Source organism: Lineus longissimus, chromosome 16 (assembly GCF_910592395.1).
Source record: "Lineus longissimus chromosome 16, tnLinLong1.2, whole genome shotgun sequence".
In the NCBI taxonomy this organism is placed as follows: Eukaryota; Metazoa; Nemertea; class Pilidiophora; order Heteronemertea; family Lineidae; genus Lineus; species Lineus longissimus.
Window position 1 is genome coordinate 12,893,579 of NC_088323.1, and position 20,768 is coordinate 12,914,346.

General features: G+C 40.4%; 1 protein-coding gene across 1 annotated transcript in view; it reads right to left on the minus strand.

The window, feature by feature from the left end:
- Window positions 1-2,324: 2,324 nt before the first annotated feature.
- LOC135500332 (serine/threonine-protein kinase 17A-like) overlaps window positions 2,325-20,768 on the minus strand; it is a 35,654-nt gene continuing 17,210 nt past the window's right edge. The window contains exons 3-7 of the mRNA XM_064791736.1: window positions 11,013-11,151; window positions 7,224-7,356; window positions 6,417-6,465; window positions 5,522-5,701; window positions 2,325-4,226 (exon numbers count right to left, since the gene is read on the minus strand). Of these exons, the coding sequence (XP_064647806.1) occupies window positions 3,959-4,226; window positions 5,522-5,701; window positions 6,417-6,465; window positions 7,224-7,356; window positions 11,013-11,151 (769 nt within the window). The 3' untranslated portion in view covers window positions 2,325-3,958. The remainder of the gene's footprint in view (window positions 4,227-5,521; window positions 5,702-6,416; window positions 6,466-7,223; window positions 7,357-11,012; window positions 11,152-20,768) is intronic.

Below are 20,768 nucleotides of genomic sequence, written 5' to 3' on the forward strand. Positions count from 1 at the left end.
TATCAAGCAATGTATAGCCTAGTTGCACTCAAGACAAAAAACCTCATTTTTGAAACCAATACAAAATACCCTCAGCTCTATATTTCATTTATAACTACATGTACATACATTTTCTACATATATATACACTCTATAATATAATACTTACTGGTCAATTAAAGCTGTATACATTATATTTACATGTGAGGCCAAAAACAGAGACAAATACAGAAGTAATATTCACAACATCATCATCATGTTCATCATCATCACATCGTCAAGTGGTATTTTATCCTCAACCAAAGTCAGCTGAGACACTGTCCTAAGTCACCAGAGTTCAGAGGCGTAACACCAGACGGGCAAAACCATTGGCCAGACAGGGGTGTCCTATAGTGCATGTAATGCATTGCATTAGCACTGCAAGTACAGGTAACCCCCTATTGGGCAGTACCCATTCACTCATTCCCTGGAAACGGATGTTACCTGTTGATACCTCACTGTCGGTATTGATTGTCTGACCAAAACCAATTGGGTGGAGCTAAAATGTTGACCAAAACCTCAGCTCTGCCTCAGTTTTGATTTGCATTTTAGCTCCACCCTCACAGTTTTTGTCAGACATTCAATATCGACAGTGAGGTATCAATTTCTTAAACACATTTAAACATGAAAGTTGTTTCTGTACAAATGCAATTCAATGGGTGATATGAATAAAGAGTAGTAAATGCTTTTATCTAAAACTCCATGTACATTTACACAAGGCCTTTCTGTACAAAATTGAAGTAAAAGCATTTGCTAGTCTTTATTCATATCACCCATTGACAATGTTTGAAATTAGTAAACTGTTATAAATTCTGACCAGAATGTCCCATCTTTTTCAAACCTTTCAAAGCGCATCCATACTGAATGAATGGCCCCATATGCAATATACTTGTTTTCATCCGTTTAAAGCTTCAATAATACAGTCATGAGATTGCTACAAGTCTTGAATCACGAGTATCTTACAAAATTATTGTCTCTGTACAACCCCAAATAAACCTCTTGGCGCTATAAATCTAAAATTGCAAAATATGCCAGCAATTCAAGATGATTTTACCACAAAGACTAGCAAAAAGTCGCTGTAGACTTTGAGTCAATGAACAGGATGAACACATAAATAGAGACATTTTAATTAGAGCAACACTAAGCGTGGCAGGTGTCCCACCTTTTTGTCACCTAGGCGTGTGATGAGCAGCAATTGTGCGTTTCAGTTTGTTGTACAGGGAAATTGGAGGAACAGAAGCTGTTAAAGTGATACTATGGTGTGATTTACAACTTTGCGGAAATTCAAAATCCCTCATTCGAATGTTTTAGGATCTATCTAAAGTATCACTACGAGTTTGCGGTGCAGGGTGGTGCACATGTGTATAACATGAAAAGAATTAGTCCTGCTGGCTGCCTGCCTCAGGACAGTCATATTTAAAGTGATACTGTGATGTGATTTACAACTTTGCGGAAATATGTCCGTTTTTAATTGTTGATCACAAATGTAAAGCTCAAATTTTCCATTTTTGATTAGATTTATTATAAAATTGCTGAATGTAAACCACCGCGACCGCAAAAATGTTCATGTTGTGACGTCATCAACGAAAACGGCATCGAAGCGAGCCGTCCGGGCGGGATTAAACCATCAATTTCTAGAAAATGTGCATTTCGATTCGAAAACCTTACCGATTTATGAGAAAGTGACGTAGTCATTTGTCAAAAACAGCTAAAACATTATATGGTGAAATTTGACACGAGTTACCCTTTAACTTCGGTCTATCTTGAAACCTTTTAGTAGAATTCAGATAAGCTGCCTAATCAGCGCTAAAACCTCAGCAATGTTGACCGGTACCCATTTATACCTGGCTGGAGTGTGCCAAGCTAGAAACATCGACTCCCCATTTAGTCTAACATGGCTAAGTGACAAGCATTGCTCATAAGTGACCATGGCAAAATAAGGCACAAGTAGACAAAAATCATTTAAAACTAATACAGTAGAACCTCTCTATTAAGGACACCATCGGGACTGACAAATACTGTCCTTAATAGAGAGGTGTCCTGATTAGAGAGGTCAAATTGAATGGAAAGTACCAATTTGGGACCAAAACTAATGTCCTTAATAGAGAGGTGTCCGCTATGAGAGGCTCCACTGTACTGATAATGAACAAAAAAAAATAAAATAAATAAATATGCCCCAAACCAAAAACGCATAATATTTTTTGCCCGAACTGATTGTTGTACCTACACTGGTATTCAGAAATATTAGGACACTTTAAAAATTCCAAGTCATTTTCCTCTTTTGCCTTCCTTTTGTCTCTAACCACTTATTATTTTTCTTATTAATCAGAACATTTTTAGCTTGGCACCTGGGTTATATAAGCCCACGAGATTGCCCATACCAAAGGTTATTGGCGTGGGGTTACTGATATTTGAAAAACAAAGACAGTAATGATGTGCTTAGTCCATACTTGTCCCCTCCCACAACTTAGGCCTATGAATTTTAAAGGCTTGAATGGCACCCAATTATCTTTGTTGTCCATGGATCAGCAACCCATTGTCAATAAACTCTTCCATGGACAATCACAGGGGATAATATTACTCACTTGGCAAGACAAACATGATCTGATCAATAACAAAAATAAATAGTGGTTAGAGACACAAGGAAGGCTAAAGAGGAAAATGACTTAGAATTTTGTAAGTGTCCTAATATTTCTGACCACCAGTGTACATGCAGGTGCTGTGTCATGGTAACCAAAGAACAGAGCAAAATTAAAGACGATTGTTTTTGTGGCCATTTTCTCGGCAATAGAAATAAATGCTCCTTTGATGATATTCAGATCTCATTATTGAATAGTCATTGACTTGATAAGTAGCTGAAACAGGTTTAAAAAAGTTGTAAAATTAATACAACTTTTGACAACAAACTGAAAAAACATTTTGACGAAAAGCCAAACATTGATTTGGTACAATCACGAATGCTTACATAAAGTTAAATTGGTTCTGTCCAACATTTACAAATGATTACAAAATCTTAGATGAAAGCTCACTGACGTCAACATACAGCAATGTCAAGGGCTGGGCTGTCAAAGTGTCTCCAGGTTTATATAAAGCGGGTTAGAGTCAAAACACCGTCGCTTTACACTTTGAAAACTCTTCTCAAGTCCTATTCAGTGCTTTTCTTCAATCAAAATTGATATTATAGTTAAAGATAAATTGAAGTTGTTGTCCCCCCATTATTTAAGGCACAAACTTTAGGCACATAATTTCGTCACCAATTGTGTCTTAACCCTCTAAGGACTAATCTCGCTGTGAGCAACCAATTTCCGTCGTTATGGCCTGATCTCGCATCTGTGCGAGCAGTAGAGTACATGTGTACTTCGTTCCGGCTGCAGCAAATTGCCTAGTCTGTGTTTTAGAAACACCCGGAGGGGATTCCCCAGATTCTACGCTGTACATTTTCTTTTCAGCGCAGCTTCGTCGGACCGGTGCGATCATCAAAATACCTTTACCTTAAAGGGTTAAATAGCACAAATTGTCGAATTTTTCATCTTCAAGTCAAGTGAAAGTAGACAAAATGCATCTATGAAACAATACTTCTTTCAAAACATATCTAACATCATGTAAAAGTTGAAACTGATCAATGATGGCAAAAATAAGTATATGTGATCCACCACGGCAAAATGAGTCGCATGTCACACAGAAGATGAGCCTAAAATGACACCAGGACATAAGAGAAGAAATTGACATACTCAGATGTCACAAAAGGCAGACAATAGTGAAATGAACAACCAGTCCGTCTCAACATGTCAAGCTCGGAGTGACATGCGACTCATTTTGTCATGGCGGGTCACATATTTGATGGAGGACTATAGCTGAACAGAATCTAAAAGCGAGGACGTTTTGACTATCATAAGGAGATTTTGACTGGTAACCCATCATGATAACTAATCATTAAATACTAGCACACTTCTGACTGATTCTCTTTCAGCGATCCTGAATTTGAAGCATTGGAATCGCTTGTCAGTTTGTATTTTTTCGACGGTGCGATTTCTTCCTCGATAATGTCCGGCACCTGGCGTCGACAACTTAGTGGTGATTTCCCAGGAACGATGGGTACAGACGTACCCTTGATGCCAAGGACTGCTGTGTCTTTAATATCGATGACTGGTGCGTCTTTGAGCTCTAACCACGGATGGTTCAGACATTCTCGCGCACTCGGTCGATCCCTGAAAACAGAACATTTTGAATTTGAGAACTTAGGTGTCTCGTTCTACAATGAATCTAAATGTAGCACTTGTCACTGCAGTTCCCATCCTTGGCCTTTTTCATTCTTCACCTTTCTGACGACTGGCAAACTCGGCAAGTTGGAAGCCTCGTCCTCTTCTCGTCAAGCTGGGAAATTCATTCTCCAGGGTAAGTAACAAGAGGCCCGTGGACCTGGTGCTCAGCTGAATGTAGAGATACTCAGTTTTCTTTCCTGGGGCAGTTTATATAAATATTCCGGTACAAAACTGAGCTAAATATGGTTTCCAAGATGGCCGCCAAATTTAAGCTCAGCTGACTTTGTCAAGTGTGTCTTTTATTTGGACCTGTGGCAAGGAAGAAAATACCTGAGAGAAATGGCTCTCATGAAGAGTCCACTAGTCAATTCACACCCTACCCCCAAGATTTACTGCCCCATGAATACCAAGCTATCAACTAGATAAATTAGAAGGAGAGAGGAACGTTACATTGTTATAGGTCTTTCATTTAAACGAAATTAACGATATAACAATAAGCAATCTTTTCTCGTATGATAGATTTCAAATTAATTAGTCATTACACGACTGAAATACCTGTTGATGTTTAACATCTGCACTAAGTCAAGTAGCTTGATTACAAATAGAAGACCTTGCCCTCTCTAGTTTGAGGTTGAGAGAAGAAGAGTATGGGGGATCACTGGCTTAGTGGTTCGAGAACTCGGCTCATAATCAGGAGGTCATGGGTTCCATTCTCTGTTTTTTCTTTATTCCTTGAGCAAGGCACTTTACCCTACTTGCTTCTCTCCACCCAGGAGTAAATGGGTACCTAGCTAGAGTCGGCCCAATATGAATGATAGGTCTGAGTGCTGTATAGCTGCAGCTCGCACCAGTAATAGTCCCGGAGAGTAGAGCTTCAATCATGAATGTACAGATGCCCAAAATTCAAGAGCGTTGCCATCACATACAGTAGTCCAATGAAGGTCACTTGGAGAATGGTGAACACTTTATCAAATCAAGTGCTGGATCTATCTCCTAATACAGCAGACTACTTATAAAGGAAGATTCTGTCCTGTCTTCAAGGGATGACCATAGCTAACACCATTTTATCTAGAACTTGAAATTCTAAAGCAATTAAAACTCTTCCAAAGTGAAATGAATGCCAATTTCAAGGCTGGGAGTCAGTTCCTTGTTTCACGCAAGAATGGTGGTGACTAAGGTCAACCCTTCATTGAACCAACCACCCCCAGACTCAGGTTTCGCTCCCCTCTCACCGTACTTACTCTGGTTCCTTCTGTAGTAATCGGCGGATAAAATCCTGAGATTTCTCGGAGATGTTCCCGAAAAGTTCGTCGGGAAAGTCGTAGTTTATTTGTGAGATGTTGAGAAATGTTTCTTGCTTGGTTTCACCTTGGAATGGTGCGTGGCCTGTTAGCATGACATACGCAAGGACACCAACACTCCTAGCAAAAAAATAAGAAAAGAAAATCATTTTATAGGCTTTTTCAGATGTATTAAATGTCAATGTCCTTTTGGGCTGCTGAGTAAAAACTGGTGTATTCCTCCCCCAAGGCAGGATGAGCATGATAGTGTGCCACTACGGTTAGATGCCAATTGAGTTTATTGGCCTTGTGAATCTGACTTCGGCCAGAGGTTGAGGCCACGCAAGCAACTCATATTTCTCACTTGGTGGGGTCTTTAACCTGCCCTGGCATAGATACCATATACAAGGAACCTCGGTTTTAAGACTGTGAAGAGCCAGAAATATTTGTTCCTTGAAAGCCACATCGGTTCATCCAGAAATACAATCCTGGGTTCTCCTCAGGATCGAACCCAGGCCCTATTGCGTGGTAGCCAGCAGTGTTAACCACTAGGCTCTGGGTTCTCCCCAGGATTGAACCCAGGCCCTATTGCGTGGTAGCCAGCAGTGTTAACCACTAGGCTCTGGGTTCTCCCCGGGATCGAACCCAGGCCCTATTGTGTGGTAGCCAGCAGTGTTAACCAATAGGCCATGTAATTCCTTCATCACCAGATCACACTCAATGATTTTCTCGGGGCTGAAAACTTGCGACCTGTGCTCTCGAGCTTTCTGACGCCAGAGAAAATGAAATCATGCAATCTGCTGATTCTGATCAGTCACTGATTAGTATTCTTACTGTAACTAAAGTGTGAACGTACCACATGTCTGTTGTCTCCTGAATCGGCTCATAACTAAGTATTTCAGGTGCTGAAATAAAACAGGCAGAACATAAAGAATTCAGTACTCGAACGATGCTTCTGAAGCTATGACTATGCACACACGATGAGTTAGTTGACAAAACACGTCAATTTTTGTAATTTAGCAAGTCGTGAGTTGGTGATAAATACAAAACCATATATTCCATAACAATGTACAGTAGGACCTCTCTATGAAGGGCACCGTCGAGACTGACAAGTGCTGTCCTTAATAGAGAGGTGTCCTGATAAGAGAGGTCAAATTGAATGGAAACGACCACTTGGGACCAAAACTAGTGTCCTTAATAGAGAGGTGTCCTGATTAGAGAGGTCAAATTGAATGGAAACCACCAATTGGGACCTGAGTGTCCTTAATAGAGAGGCTGTCCTTAATAGAGTGGTGTCCACTAAGGAAGGTTACACTGTATTCTGGCCAAAAGATGTCAGTTATGTGACCGCAAAATATTTTGAAAACATCTCTTGATGATGACACTATGTTGAAAGCAGGCAGATTGAAAAGAGTGGAACCTCCCTTAGTGGACACCTCTCTATTAAGGACAACCTCTCTATTAAATTATTAAGTACACTAGTTTTGGTCCCAAACTGGTTTCCTTTCATATTGACCTCTTTAATCAGGTCACCTCTCTATTAAGGACAACACTTGTCAGTTACAAGGGTGTCCTTAATAGAGAGGTTCTGCTGTACTTTGTACACTTGGAGACTTTGCCGTCTGTACCGTATTGCCACCTGGAGTCAACGATTGGTACTAACCTACATAGTCTGGTGTCCCTAATATTTCTCGGATGTCTAAACCTGTGTTGACTAGGCGTGCGAATCCAAAATCGCATAATTTCACTTCTAGGGAACCTTCTGAGGCTGGTCGCATGAGTAGAACGTTTGAGGGCTGAAAGGGATAAAATGGGATATCATAAGACCCATGTCATGAATATTAGTAATAATCTGCCGTATATGCGATCACAAAATTCTTAAATGTACAGTAGAACCTCTCTATTAAGGACACCCTTGGCACTGACAAGTGCTGTCCTCAATAGAGAGGTGTCCTGATTAGAGAGGTCAAATTGAATGGAAACAACTATTTGGGGCCAAAACTAGTGTCCTTAATAGAGAGGTTTTCTGCTAAGGGAGGTTCCTCTGTATTGTATTAAAAAAGTTAATTTTCATGTTTTTGAACATACTCTAGACTCACGAATATAAGACAGGTTCATTCATGACCACCCCCAGTACAGAGTCGGGCCATCACAGAAATGTGCTTTTTGATAATATATTTCAGAAACTGTGGTCTCTCTGGTCAGTTTAGAACTTGTATTTTTAACACAATATTTTTAATATCAATGCACGAGTGACGATTTGCAAATATGCTGTAGAGAAGTCATTTTTTTCTCAGGCAAGTGGTGTTGGAATGATGTAAAAGTTTATTATGATATTGGTATTGGTTCTTCAAACCTTAACACAAAGAAAATTTGGTGAGGATTCCTACTTTGTTTATCAAAACCTATGTACAGCAATGTATAGTAATGTACACAGTGTCTATTACAATGCTCAGGCCTCCCAAGGAGTTTTTTGAATCACAGCAATTTTTAAAATATTACTCTGAGTGCTTTCTCGAAAAATACCATTGCACCCATCAAGGGAACACGCAGGCACGTAGAGACATCAGATAACACTCTTGAAACACTACGCTACAAAGTGAAATGAATCGTAGGTAACACTTGGTAGAAAACACACTGGTGGTTATACACCGCCAGGTAACGGTATAAGGTCATTGAACTATCAGTATCACAACGCCATGATATCATCATAAGAGAACCTGAAAACAAGTCCCCTTTTTTTTAGTAGATGTCAGGTCTGGCTTACTGACATGCCGAACGAACTTTCTGCCAGGCCCGGTAATGTTATTGGCAAGTCATCCTGTACAGTGAACCCCTTTCTTTTTTTTTTTGTAATATATATTTTTATTTCCCTAGTACTTTCTTTTTTACATTTTACATTTTACATTTTACATCTTTCTTTTTTTTTCTATATTTACATTTCATGATTTCATGAAAAAAAAACCTTTTTGTGGAGGCGGAGTATGGAAAGGGTAAAAAGGATTATTAGTATCCTTTAAAGTCCATAATTATACATAGGGAAAGTTTTGAAATATAAAAGTGCACTATTGGTGCATGTGCAGAGGTGCAGGTGCATGGAACATGTTTGTTCGTTGTTTTTTAATTGATTGTAAGGGGTTGGGCTCTATTTGTTTAAACGATATTTTTCCATTTTTGGTAATGTTCATTGGGGTTTGTGTAATTCTTTTCTATATTAGCTTTGTATTTGATGATGTTTTGTAGTTTTTTTTAAATTTAAGTCCTCTTCCTTTGATTTTGTTTCTTCCAGGCGAGGTAATGTTATTGGCAAGTCACCCTGTACAGTGAACCCCTTTCTTTCTGCGGTGTTATTTGTTGGCAGATTAAGCTTCTGTTTATTTGTGTGAATGGATACATTTTTAAAACCGCCACGTTTTCTTGCATCTTAAAGTGATACTATGATGTGATTTACAACTTTGCGGAAATACGTCCGTTTTTAATTGTTGATCACAAATGTAAAGCTCAAATTTTCCATTTTTGATTAGTTTTAATATTATAAAATCGCTGAATGTAAACCACCGCGACCGGGAAAATGTTCATGTTGTGACGTCATCAACGAAAACGGCATCGAAGCGAGCCATCCGGGCGGGATTAAACCATCAATTTCTAGAAAATGTGCATTTCGATTCGAAAACCTTACCGATTTATGAGAAAGTGACGTAGTCATTTGTCAAAAACAGCTAAAACATTATATGGTGAAATTTGACACGAGTTACCCTTTAAGTTGTGATTGTACTCCCTCTTGCAAAAATATCAGCCTCGTGAAAATTTACAGGTTAACACAATTTGTAATTTTTTAGCCAAAAATGAATTGGAAAGTCTAATGTGTCTTTTTTCATTTCATATCAATTTTTTGGGGGGGGGGGGGGGGGGTCACCAATAAGAAAAGGTTTTACAATGAATTGGAAACTCTAATTTGTCTTTTTTCGTTTTAGATCAATTTTTTGATGGGGGGGGGGGGTCATTGATAAGAAAAGGTTTTACAATGAATTGGAGAGTCTAATGTGTCTTTTTTCATTTTATATTAATTTTTTGTAGGGGGGGTCACCCTGTGCTCAATAATAACACCTGTTTTTTCAGCACATGGTAGATCATGAGGTGTAAGAGACGGTGACACACCAGTACTGCCATCTATACGGCTCTGGGTGAACTATGAGTAAGGCAGACGATCACTGGGACGTATTATCTCGTTCAAAACATTGAGAGAACAGGTCATTATGGTGTTGACGCATCAAGTCGTTTTCGACACTGGTGTAGAGAATGGTTGTAACGAATTAACTCGTCTAAAACAGTTAATGATCGTCTAAAATACAGTGGAACCCCGGTCGGCGACCACCTCAGTAACGCGACCACCCCGCGAACACGACCAAAATTCTCCGGTCCCGAATGGTTTTCTCTCTAATTCCCATTAACTGGCCCTCGCTAACACGACCACCCCGGTACCCAGACCGCGACCACCAGCTTGGTCGGTCCCAAACTGCAAATTAACCCCGCTAACGCGACCATGAGGCCTAATTGCCGTAATCAACCATGACTGCATGGTATCAATTGGCACCTTCTCGCAAATCCGTGTTGATAATTAGCACCTCGAACACAATGACCATGGGAATCCATATGAAAATAAATGATGTGTAAGTGAGTTTGATCATGGAGGAACTATACTTCAAGTATAATTCCTCCAAGGTTTGATCAAATGTAAGCGCAAATAAAATGAAGAATAAACTTTCTTTTCGACTCACGGCTTGTTTTTTCATCATTTAGTATTAAATGATGTCAAGAGGCATGCGCACGTAGTTTTTAGGACAAATAAATTATGTTGATTAGTAAGAGTACCAATACTCAAAGTAAAGAATGCTTACTACGTCGTAATGTTGATAAAATACGTTATTAAAAAGATGATTTAATCAGTACCAGTTCAAATTGGCTGATGTTAAAGCAGGAAGACATCAGGAAGAATTCTCAACATCTTCTCACATCACCTCTCTCAATGTTAGCGGGAATATTAGCTTGACATCAAGAAGGGCAGCTGCCGATGGTGTGAATTACATGCTTGTTCTAATTAGCATGCTCAAGTTTTAATGTAATGTTTGGTCTAATTAGCTCTCGTCAGTTTATTTACTCATTTACATAAGTTGCAAATTAAACGCAAAACACTCAAGAAAATGATTTTTTATTCGTAATATACACACAAAATTATCGAATCACCCAGTGGCGTAGTCATTAATGCATGTCAATGTACACACAGCAGGACGATGTTTTGGCGGGAAAACCTACTTATGATTCTTAAATTCACTAACGCGACCACCCCGGTAACACGACCACTTCGGCTTAGTCCCTTGGGTGGTCGTGTTACCGGGGTTCCACTGTAGTTAAGGAGTTAATATCATTGAGTACTTTCAGCATTAACGCTTACCTTTATATCTAAATGGACAATACTTTGGGCATGGAGGAAGGCGATCGCTTCCAGTATTTGCCGCATCATTCTCTGTGAGTCCCGCTCAGTGATCGTCTCCTCAATGACACACTGGTGATACAACTCTCCCCCTGCGGCACTGAAAAGAGAGAATGTCGTCGGTTTAGAATCAAATGCAAACATTTGCCAGTTGGCCCTCAATATCAGCCCTTTTCAATGAGACCATGTGAATAATCTGAAAATTAGATCGATCAAGAATGGCAACAATTTCGAATAGTTTCGTAAATTTCAATAAATAAATGCAAAACATCTGTTCCACTACAGTGCACCACCTCCCTCAGGTGGAAAGTTTTGATGTTCAAAAAGACCTTCTCTTGGAGAAGCTACTATGCAGTAATCACCAATACTTTGTTTCTCTGGGCGTCTGAAGAGGGAGTGTTTGGAATGAAACACTGGCCAACAATGGTAATCTGGGCAAAAGACTCTGGCCGTGAATGCGACCAGAATAACTTAGGTTTCTGTTCATTATTATTGTAAAATATGTTACATTTCTTCCAAATATTCAGAGCTTGGTGTTAGCGAAATTTTGGTGATGACCGCTTTTTGAAAACTGCTCTTTTTTTTATCTGAGATGTACACTCATACCTGTATGAGGTTGGATCTAAGTGTGTCATCACATGCCTTCTTTTCTCCATTGGAATGGATGGAAACAAGCGGAGAATTTTGTTTTTCAAGTTGCAAGTATTTTTAACAGTTCTAAAAGGTTAAATGGACTCTTTAGGCTGCAGTAGCAGGTAGGCAAGATAAAGTTATCCAAAGTTGCCAATAGGGGTCTCTCCCATCTCTCAGTACATCTAAACTAATCACACTTATACGAGGGATATATTTATTGGTGAATCTAAATGACCTTGTGCCCGTACTGTGTATATGTAAGTCACCAAAAGATGGCCAATTTACTCCCTCTTCTCCTGCCTATGGTCCCCCTTTAACGTTGTTTACAGTCAGAAAAGCACATGGCTGCACATGTGCTGTGCTGTGAACTAAATATTTAAAGCCGCATTGTACACTTAAAATGTACAGTGACTAATAGTATTCTGGCAACAGTAGGTACAGCACATGTTCTGCATTAAGGTCTGAGATGTTTACTTCAAAACATGTGCTAATTTAAAACCGCCAGGTATCTGGGTAATCTTTTGACTGCAATAACTCCGCTTCAACATTTTTGGGGGGATGGACTTTCACTGACATCCCTTTTTTGTTTTTGTATTATACGCGCTTAACGTCAGAGTGCCGAACTTAAGCCGAGTATGAAACAAGATCAAGCACATTGGGCGAGTTCACATTTGGTGGTGTGTTATGATTGAGGAATCTGTTAGCGCTTTTCAACGCCTGGTGCAATTAGTTGATGCAAAAGTACATAAGACATTAAATTCAGTTTTCATTCTTTTTATATTATTTTGTATCATTTACACTTTGGCCAGGAGTTGAAAGTGGTAACAGATTCCTCAATCATAACACACCATCAAATGTGAACTCACCCATTGCGTGCGGCGGAAGGCCTATTCTAGATGGGTGTAAATGGCGGAGACATTCTTACAACAGGTATAATCAAGCCTGCAAATAGTTTGCATTGTGTTCCAGGTGATACCTTAAGGTTGCTGGATCAGACCTTAAGGTTGCACGGATGACCTGTACATGTTCGCACAGTCTTCATACAAAATGTACATGTCATTCCGGCACACTAGCACCGAAATGGACCAAGAAGGCTACTAGAGCCAATACCACCTGTAGGCCTATATCTTCAAGGATTATTTCAGTAAATAAAGTAAAGGAATCGCCTTAGTATTTGAAACTTCCGCAAACTCTCTATGGTTCGGTGAACCAAGCTGCCCTTGGCCTGGTACCCGGCACTGTTTGTGACTTCGAAAGCCTTATCCTCTGAATGAGATAAATGGCTGAGAAGTGATGCACCCAGTGCCTGTGCCTGGGTGAGTCGACCCGATCGAATGTTAGGAGAGCTATCTGCCATGACCTCTTCTTCCCTAGCTGAAGACAGGCAATAACACCTACCAAACATTCCACAATATGCCAAAATATTACAAGAATGTTTTGGTCATCATTTAGATAATCGGACAATTCTTGAATAACTTGCATACCAGGGTTATCTGACCTGATAAAGGCACGCGCTTTTTCACTCAATCCTGACCCCAGATCATAAGACTGCAGTTCTGTCAAAACGTGTAGTGCTTAAATATGACTGTCCTGAGGCAGGCAGCCAGCAGGACTAATTCTTTTCATGTTATACACATGTGCACCACCCTGTACCGCAAACTCCTAGTGATAATTTGGATAGATCCTAAAACAAATGTGCTCAAAATATTATTCGAATGTGGGCCAGAGAATTGACCAATTTCACCGTTTTTCATCTGAATGAAAAATATATTTGGAAGCTACATACATGAAACTTGGAGTCTTTGTAGCTCTTGCTCTACCCTTCCTTATACAACAGTCTTTGAGTGGTACCCTGCAAAGCATTTGTTCATGCAGAGGGGGATGTTACACTCCCGACAGCGATATCTGGTCCCGGGCTGCGATGTTGAGTCGCCATTGTTCTGTTTCTTGGAAACAGCCTGGTTCGTTAGACATCAGCTAATTGGCAAATCTTCAGCTAGAAACCGACTGCAAGCGCCCGGGAACATTCGTGAACGGAAACAAAACGTAGTACAAGGCGCGAATTTAAAATTTTCGAAAATGACGTTTTGAAACGTCATTTGCCAGGGTGCTCCAAAATGCAGATGACATTCAAAAACGTCATTTGGCAGAGAATGTGTTAAGATTGCTCTTGATATTGAAATAATTCAATCAAACGCCAACAGAGGTGATGGATTGTCACATGTGCATAATATTCTTGGAGGGACTGATGTACCCAGTATCTTAATGCGACCTCCAACAGTTTAAACCGAGGCTCGGCAACATGTACACTGTTTTATAACAGTTTTTTAATGTTTTGAAAGTCAATCAACCAGTGTAAACAAAATCTGTTGTTGATTGATCACTTTGGTGCAAGGCCATTCACTAGCAGGAGAGAAAACACACCTGGTGATCAGCATCCTTTTGTTGATGCCAAGGATAAAACTGCGCTCAGGAATATCCACAAAATTATCTCTTTTGGAAATCATACTGTGGAGTAGTTACACTGTACAGTGGAACCTCCCTTAACGGACACCTAACGGACACCTTTTGAGGACAACCTCTCTATTAAGGACACTAGTTTTGGTCCAGAATTATATCTTTCCATTCAATTTGACATCTCTAATCAGGACACCTATCCAATCAGGACACCTCTCTAATCAGAACACCTCTCTATTAAGGACACCTCTCTATTAAGGACAGCACTTGTCAGTGCCAAGGGTGTCCTTAATAGAGAGGTTCGACAGTAGTTATAGTTAGTGGTAGCTACCAGGATTGAATTGGCTGAAGCCTTGAACTGGATTCAAACATTCTGTTTACAGCACACATGTCTTAATCTCAAAAGCAAGTCATATAGACTAATATGTAAATCTAAAATCCCAACAAATCCTATACCGGTTTTAATCGCACACAAGAGATCTTTTGTCACACATAGCTGTAGTAGCTTCTCTGTGGCACTCTACACTCCTTTAACTACTGTGAACCTGTTCATTTTCATGCCTTGTTTTTTCCAATTTGCCAAAAGTTCCAAAAAACATATAATTATAGCAATTTTTTTGGATAGCTCACAAGATTTCTTCAGTCTGTTGCATATGCAGTGGAATCTCCCTCACAGAGAAAATTGGTTGTTTCCATTACATTTGACCTCTCTTATCAGGACACCTCTCTATTAAGGACAGCTTTTGTCAGTCCCGAGGGTGTCCTTCATAGAGAGAGGTTCTACATACTGTATTTTCATTATTCTATTTCTTGCAAAATCCACAAAAAGGCCCATGAAAATTAGACAGTCTACAGTATTTGAACTTCATGTACCTGTGAAAGCATACCATCATTGATATCAGGGCGATTGTGCATTGTTTCACCTTGCTGAGGGCAAGCTATGTGGAACAAAGTTCATTATCACAATGCATATCCCTTTCATCTAATGGCTTCATTAGTGGGTGAGAACAGGTGGAGGTGAGTGGGGAGGCTATTCATACAACTGTTGCAAAACATATATACGTCCTTGTAATTTACCTCCTGATAAAAAACTACACAAGTCATAAATAAATCTGCAAAAATGCACCTTACCCTTTGCAGTCCACATTTTTGACAGAAACTTCTTTTTGTCATAACATAATGGTTTTGAACATTTTACACTAACACTAACAGGGATCATCCACTCCAAAAAATACAGATTCATAGCAGTTTACCGTGATTTATTCAGAGGTTCGGTGTTTGTGTCAAGAAGCTGCAGATAAGCAGCCGTCAAGAAATTATCCAGGCTATCGCGCTAGCTCTGATGGTCAGACTATGCTACTATAACACCATTCATCCCGATTGTGCCAGCTCTGATGGTCAGACAATGCTACTATAACACCATTCATCCCGATTGTGCCGGCTCTGATTGTCAGACTTTGCCACTATAATACCATTCATCCCGATTGTGCCGGCTCTGATGGTCAGACTATGCTTCTATAACATCATTCATCGCTATTGTGTTAGCTCTGATGGTCAGACTATGCTACTATAACACCATTCATCCCGATTGTTCCGGCTCTGATGGTCAGACTTTGCCACTATAACACCATTCATCCCGATTGTGCCGGCTCTGATGGTCAGACTTTGCCACTGTAACACCATTCATCCCGATTGTGCCGGCTCTGATGGTCAGACTTTGCCACTATAACACCATTCATCCCGATTGTTCCGGCTCTGATGGTCAGACTATGCTTCTATTACACCATTCATCGCTATTGTGTTAGCTCTGATGGCAAGACTTAGCTAACACCATTCACTTTTCTCTGTTCAGTCAACTTCCTCTCTTTCGCATTCTAACACATCAGCCTCATCATCATTTTCTTTCCCGAACTATTGAATCGTTTGTGGGCATGGATAAAACATGGACACTTACCATTCATTGAAAGAACTTTTTCTGTAAAACACTTTGATTATAGACCAACAAGTGGGTGGCAAAAGCAAGCTTAATTGCAGCTTAACCAAGCCTAATTGCGGCAATGAATCCCATATGTAATTTTGCCAATTTCGATCAATCTACCTTTGCAAAGTGTTTTTCACCCTAAAAAGACTCGAAGCATACTGCATTACCATGTAGACAATGTATCAGCATGAAGGCAAAAAGCAAGCATATATTTCATTAGTATGACTGAAGCAAATGGCAAATTGTTCTGCTGGGGATTGGAATGATTCCTTGGAATGTCGAAAATGTATCTATTTTTGTCAAGTGGTAACTGTTCCAACACTAACAGACCTCCTGCTCAACACTGGCAACTAATAAGGTCCATAACCTTTTCACACTCGCCATAAATTCCAAAGCAAAAATATATACATTTCCCAAGAAGAACAAAGTAAAGAATAACAGCGGATTTATGCCATTTTTCTTCTGTGACCTTGAAAAGTAGATCAAATCCAGAACCTGGTATCATATCATGTCACATGTAGCACTCCTTAAAGGAGTAGTTAGGTAATTGTTTTGATATGTCTGTTTTTCTCCTGTTTCATTAGTAAACTGTTTTACTGAAAAACTCTTCAGTTCTGTTTCAGCTGTTGAACAGAATGTATTTCTTAAAACAGAGTTGAAACTATGTACTGAAATATTTGAAACAGAATTGAAAAAAATTAACATAATGGGACGCTTCATTAGTTATTTTTAGCACGCATACAGCGTGGAATTTGAAACGTGGACACAAGTGAACCCAAAGTTGGACCTCTCCTTGATAGCACGACAATTACGTCATTGCTGGTGTCATACTGTCTGGCAGTGGGCTGCTGGCATCATATTGTCTGGTAGTGGGCTGCTGCCATCATTGCTGGTGTCATACTGTCTGGCAGTGGGCTGCTGCCATCATTGCTGGTGTCATACTGTCTGGCAGTGGGCTGCTGCCATCATTGCTGGTGTCATACTGTCTGGCAGTGGGCTGCTGGCATCATATTGTCTGGTAGTGGGCTGCTGCCATCATTGCTGGTGTCATACTGTCTGGCAGTGGGCTGGTGCCATCATTGCTGGTGTCATACTGTCTGGCAGTGGGCTGTTTGCATTATTGCTGGTGTCATACTGTCTGGTAGTTGGCTGTTTGCATCATTGCTGGTGTCAAACTGTCTGGCAATGGGCTGCCGGCATCAATCTTTGTAACAAGGCTATAGCCACTTTGTATGAAATCTGCACTTTGGCCAAACTGTCGGACTAATAGGGCTAGAAGTCCTTCAATCTTTGAAAAGCACAACTTTGGTTTCTTGGCTTTTTTCATCAATTTCGAAACTTCTGGTAGTACATTTAATGAGATCTGCATCTTTGTGGTTTAACATTTTTAGTAGGATTGTTTTTGATGCTGATACAAGAGCAAGTGTAAGACGCGATGACATGACCATGTTATCAACAGGTGTGATGGAGCCTGAAGTCGAGAGGTGGCGTGGCGATGTTGTTTTCCAAGCCTGCTTGCCTTCATGAGAGAAGAAAAAAGACGAATTTCTTCGGCAGCTCAGGAAAGGTCGTGAAACAGACACCTTTGTTTCAAGGACACTTTTAATTATAAGACATTCCTGAATGAAAATGGGACAAAAATTTTTGTTGGAAATAACGGCAATAATATTAGTTAATCATTGCACATTGGAATACTATTCTGTTCGGAATGGCTATTCCATTTATGTTATAACTTAAGTCATTTGTATGTAAGAGAATTCTTATTGAAACACGGCCAACGAATGCCTGGAATGAGGATTGTGCAACCACAATTTGCTTCGATGAGGGAATACCTAACATATCTAGGTAGCAATTCTCAATTGGCATAAATGTCTTTAACATAGTTCCAGTATTGAGGGGCGGTATTTCTATTTATTATCAAAGGTGTACTTGAGCCCATGCAACATTGGAATATGAGTTTTGTAACTCATATTCCAATGAGTTTTGTAACTCATATTACAAATGTTGCATGGGCTCAGTATTCTAAAACCCCAGAGTGAGAAAATTTCACTTTCATAATGGATAATGTATATAGCCTTGTTTTCACCACAGAAGTTTGGGTGAGACAACCCAAACCGTTTGGGTTTGGGTTGGTGAAATGAAAATAAAATATTGGCCAAAACCTCGGCTATGTCTCGGATTTGGCCAATATTTTAGTTCCACCCTCGCGGTTTGGGTAAGACAATCAATACCGACAGTGAGGTATCAATTCCTTAACCCAACGATGATAAATCTTGCGATCTTGGGCACATCACTTTATCAAAATTGCCATGTTCTTGTAATGAGATATCAAGAAACTATGATTCCCTTGACCTGGGGCAAAGCCAGTTCAACCAATATAGGCCTACACCATCCAAATGGACAATATCTTGGATGGATCACTCATCCAACGCCGAAGCTAGCACCAGGCCAAGAAACATGGCATCCAACCGTAGTAGCACGGAACATACACAATGGGAAAACCAAGAAGAAAAAGCCAGAAGGATACACCGTGCAGATCAGAATATGTACCGGAACATGCTAACTGGTGACCATTGTTTGTTACATTAATTTTCTCATTGACGTCATCTGATTTTTTTCATTGCACTTCCAAAGCCTATGATGTACGTGTAGGCGAACAAAGCAATATTTCATACCACTACTGCCAGCCCTCTGGAATGCTCAAATGTCTCTCAGAGTACCACAGAATGTAAGCAATCTGACAGGAGAGTGGCTTCCACGGTTAAGTCTAAACACATCAACACATCAAGTGGCTGTCATATCCGTTTCACAAAGAATGTGTGGAGCGGGTTTCGAAGAAACGTCAGAAAATGAAATATTTGGCAACAGAATAGAAAACTGCATCATGTTCATAGAAATAATGATGTGGTTGGATGGCTGTTCATGGTTAGAGAACACACATTGGGTTGAATGTAGTTTTTGCTAGATGATTCTTTAACCGGAATATTTGTACTTCATCGAGAACTTTTGACTCCCTGACATGCCTGATTTTAACATGATTTTGCCTGAAACAGGAAAAAAGTCCTGTTCATTTTCTGAATTAACGCAGAACCGCCCTCCATACAGTCATGAACTCTGTCAATTTTAAAAGGCCGGGCCTGCGTTATCTCGTATCGATACTTCTCACCAGGATTGTCAGTTGGATAAAATGAATAAGGAGGTCATTTTCCCAAAACATTATATATTAAGGGGCAGCCATTTTTAAAGGGGGGGGGGGCACCCCATTATTAAAGGGTGTGGAGAACACTGTACTTTCTTACGCACTTTTCCTTCATCAAGTTAAAAGAGAGCTGCATCTACATGTATGATGTAAATACAGTAGAACCTCTCTATTAGGGACACCCTTGGGACTGACAAACGTCCTTAATAGAGAGGTGCCCTGATTACAGAGGTCAAATTGAATGGAAACAACCAATTTGGGTCTAGAACTAGTGTCCTTAATAGAGAGGTTGTCCTTAATAGAGAGGTAGCCGCTAAGGGAGGTTCCACTGTACATTCAAACCCTGATTCACAAAGTTGTACTCATCTCGCAAGCGCTTCCATTCAGTTTTAGCATTCTTTGCGTAGAATCTCTCCACACGTTCCAACCATACCGGAGCTAGCCTAGTTTCTGTTCTCGGTAACTGACACCAATGCCAGTCGAGGCTGATGGGTAAGGGCCATGGTATGAATCTTCCCTTTGTTTATTTTCTGTTTTATATACACTGACATACAAGTAACGATTAACCCTTTCACCTCCGTGCAACACGACCTTACCTTGAAAAGCATGTTGAAAAAATTGCGGCAGAACGAGAAATTTTAGCAATGTTACGAAAAAGTTTCGGCATCAGGTTTTAGAGTTGGTGGGGTTCCTTGATGCAAGGCTGTAGATATTAACCCCTTTGTTGCGGCAGTCGTTTTGGTCAGCGCCACCATGTGCTGGCAGTCGATACCAATAATAAACATTGGAGCTAACATTTAACTGAACGCTCGAAACTATTCAGAAGTGTCGCCATCTATACTATTAAGATTAATTAATTAATTAACTAATTATTCCCGAGGGCGTTTGGTGTATTTAGATAGGTTGCGACCAAGTGCCGGTGTGTAAATTATATTTTAGAAGGGCATGACGTACTATGCACGTCACCTGCACAGCATGGGACCATGTACATGACATGGTATGCACGTCACCTGCACAGCATGGGACCATGTACATGACGTGGTGTGCACGTCACCTGCACAGCATGGGACCATGTACATGACGTGGTATGCACGTCACCTGCACAGCATGGGACCATGTACATGACGTGGTATGCACGTCACCTGCACAGCATTGGACCATGTACATGACGTGGTGTGCACGTCACCTGCACAGCATGGGACCATGTACATGACGTGGTGTGCACGTCACCTGCACAGCATGGGACCATGTACATGACGTGGTATGCACGTCACCTGCACAGCATGGGACCATGTACATGACGTGGTGTGCACGTCACCTGCACAGCATGGGACCATGTACATGACGTGGTATGCACGTCACCTGCACAGCATGGGACCATGTACATGACGTGGTATGCACGTCACCTGCACAGCATTGGACCATGTACATGACGTGGTGTGCACGT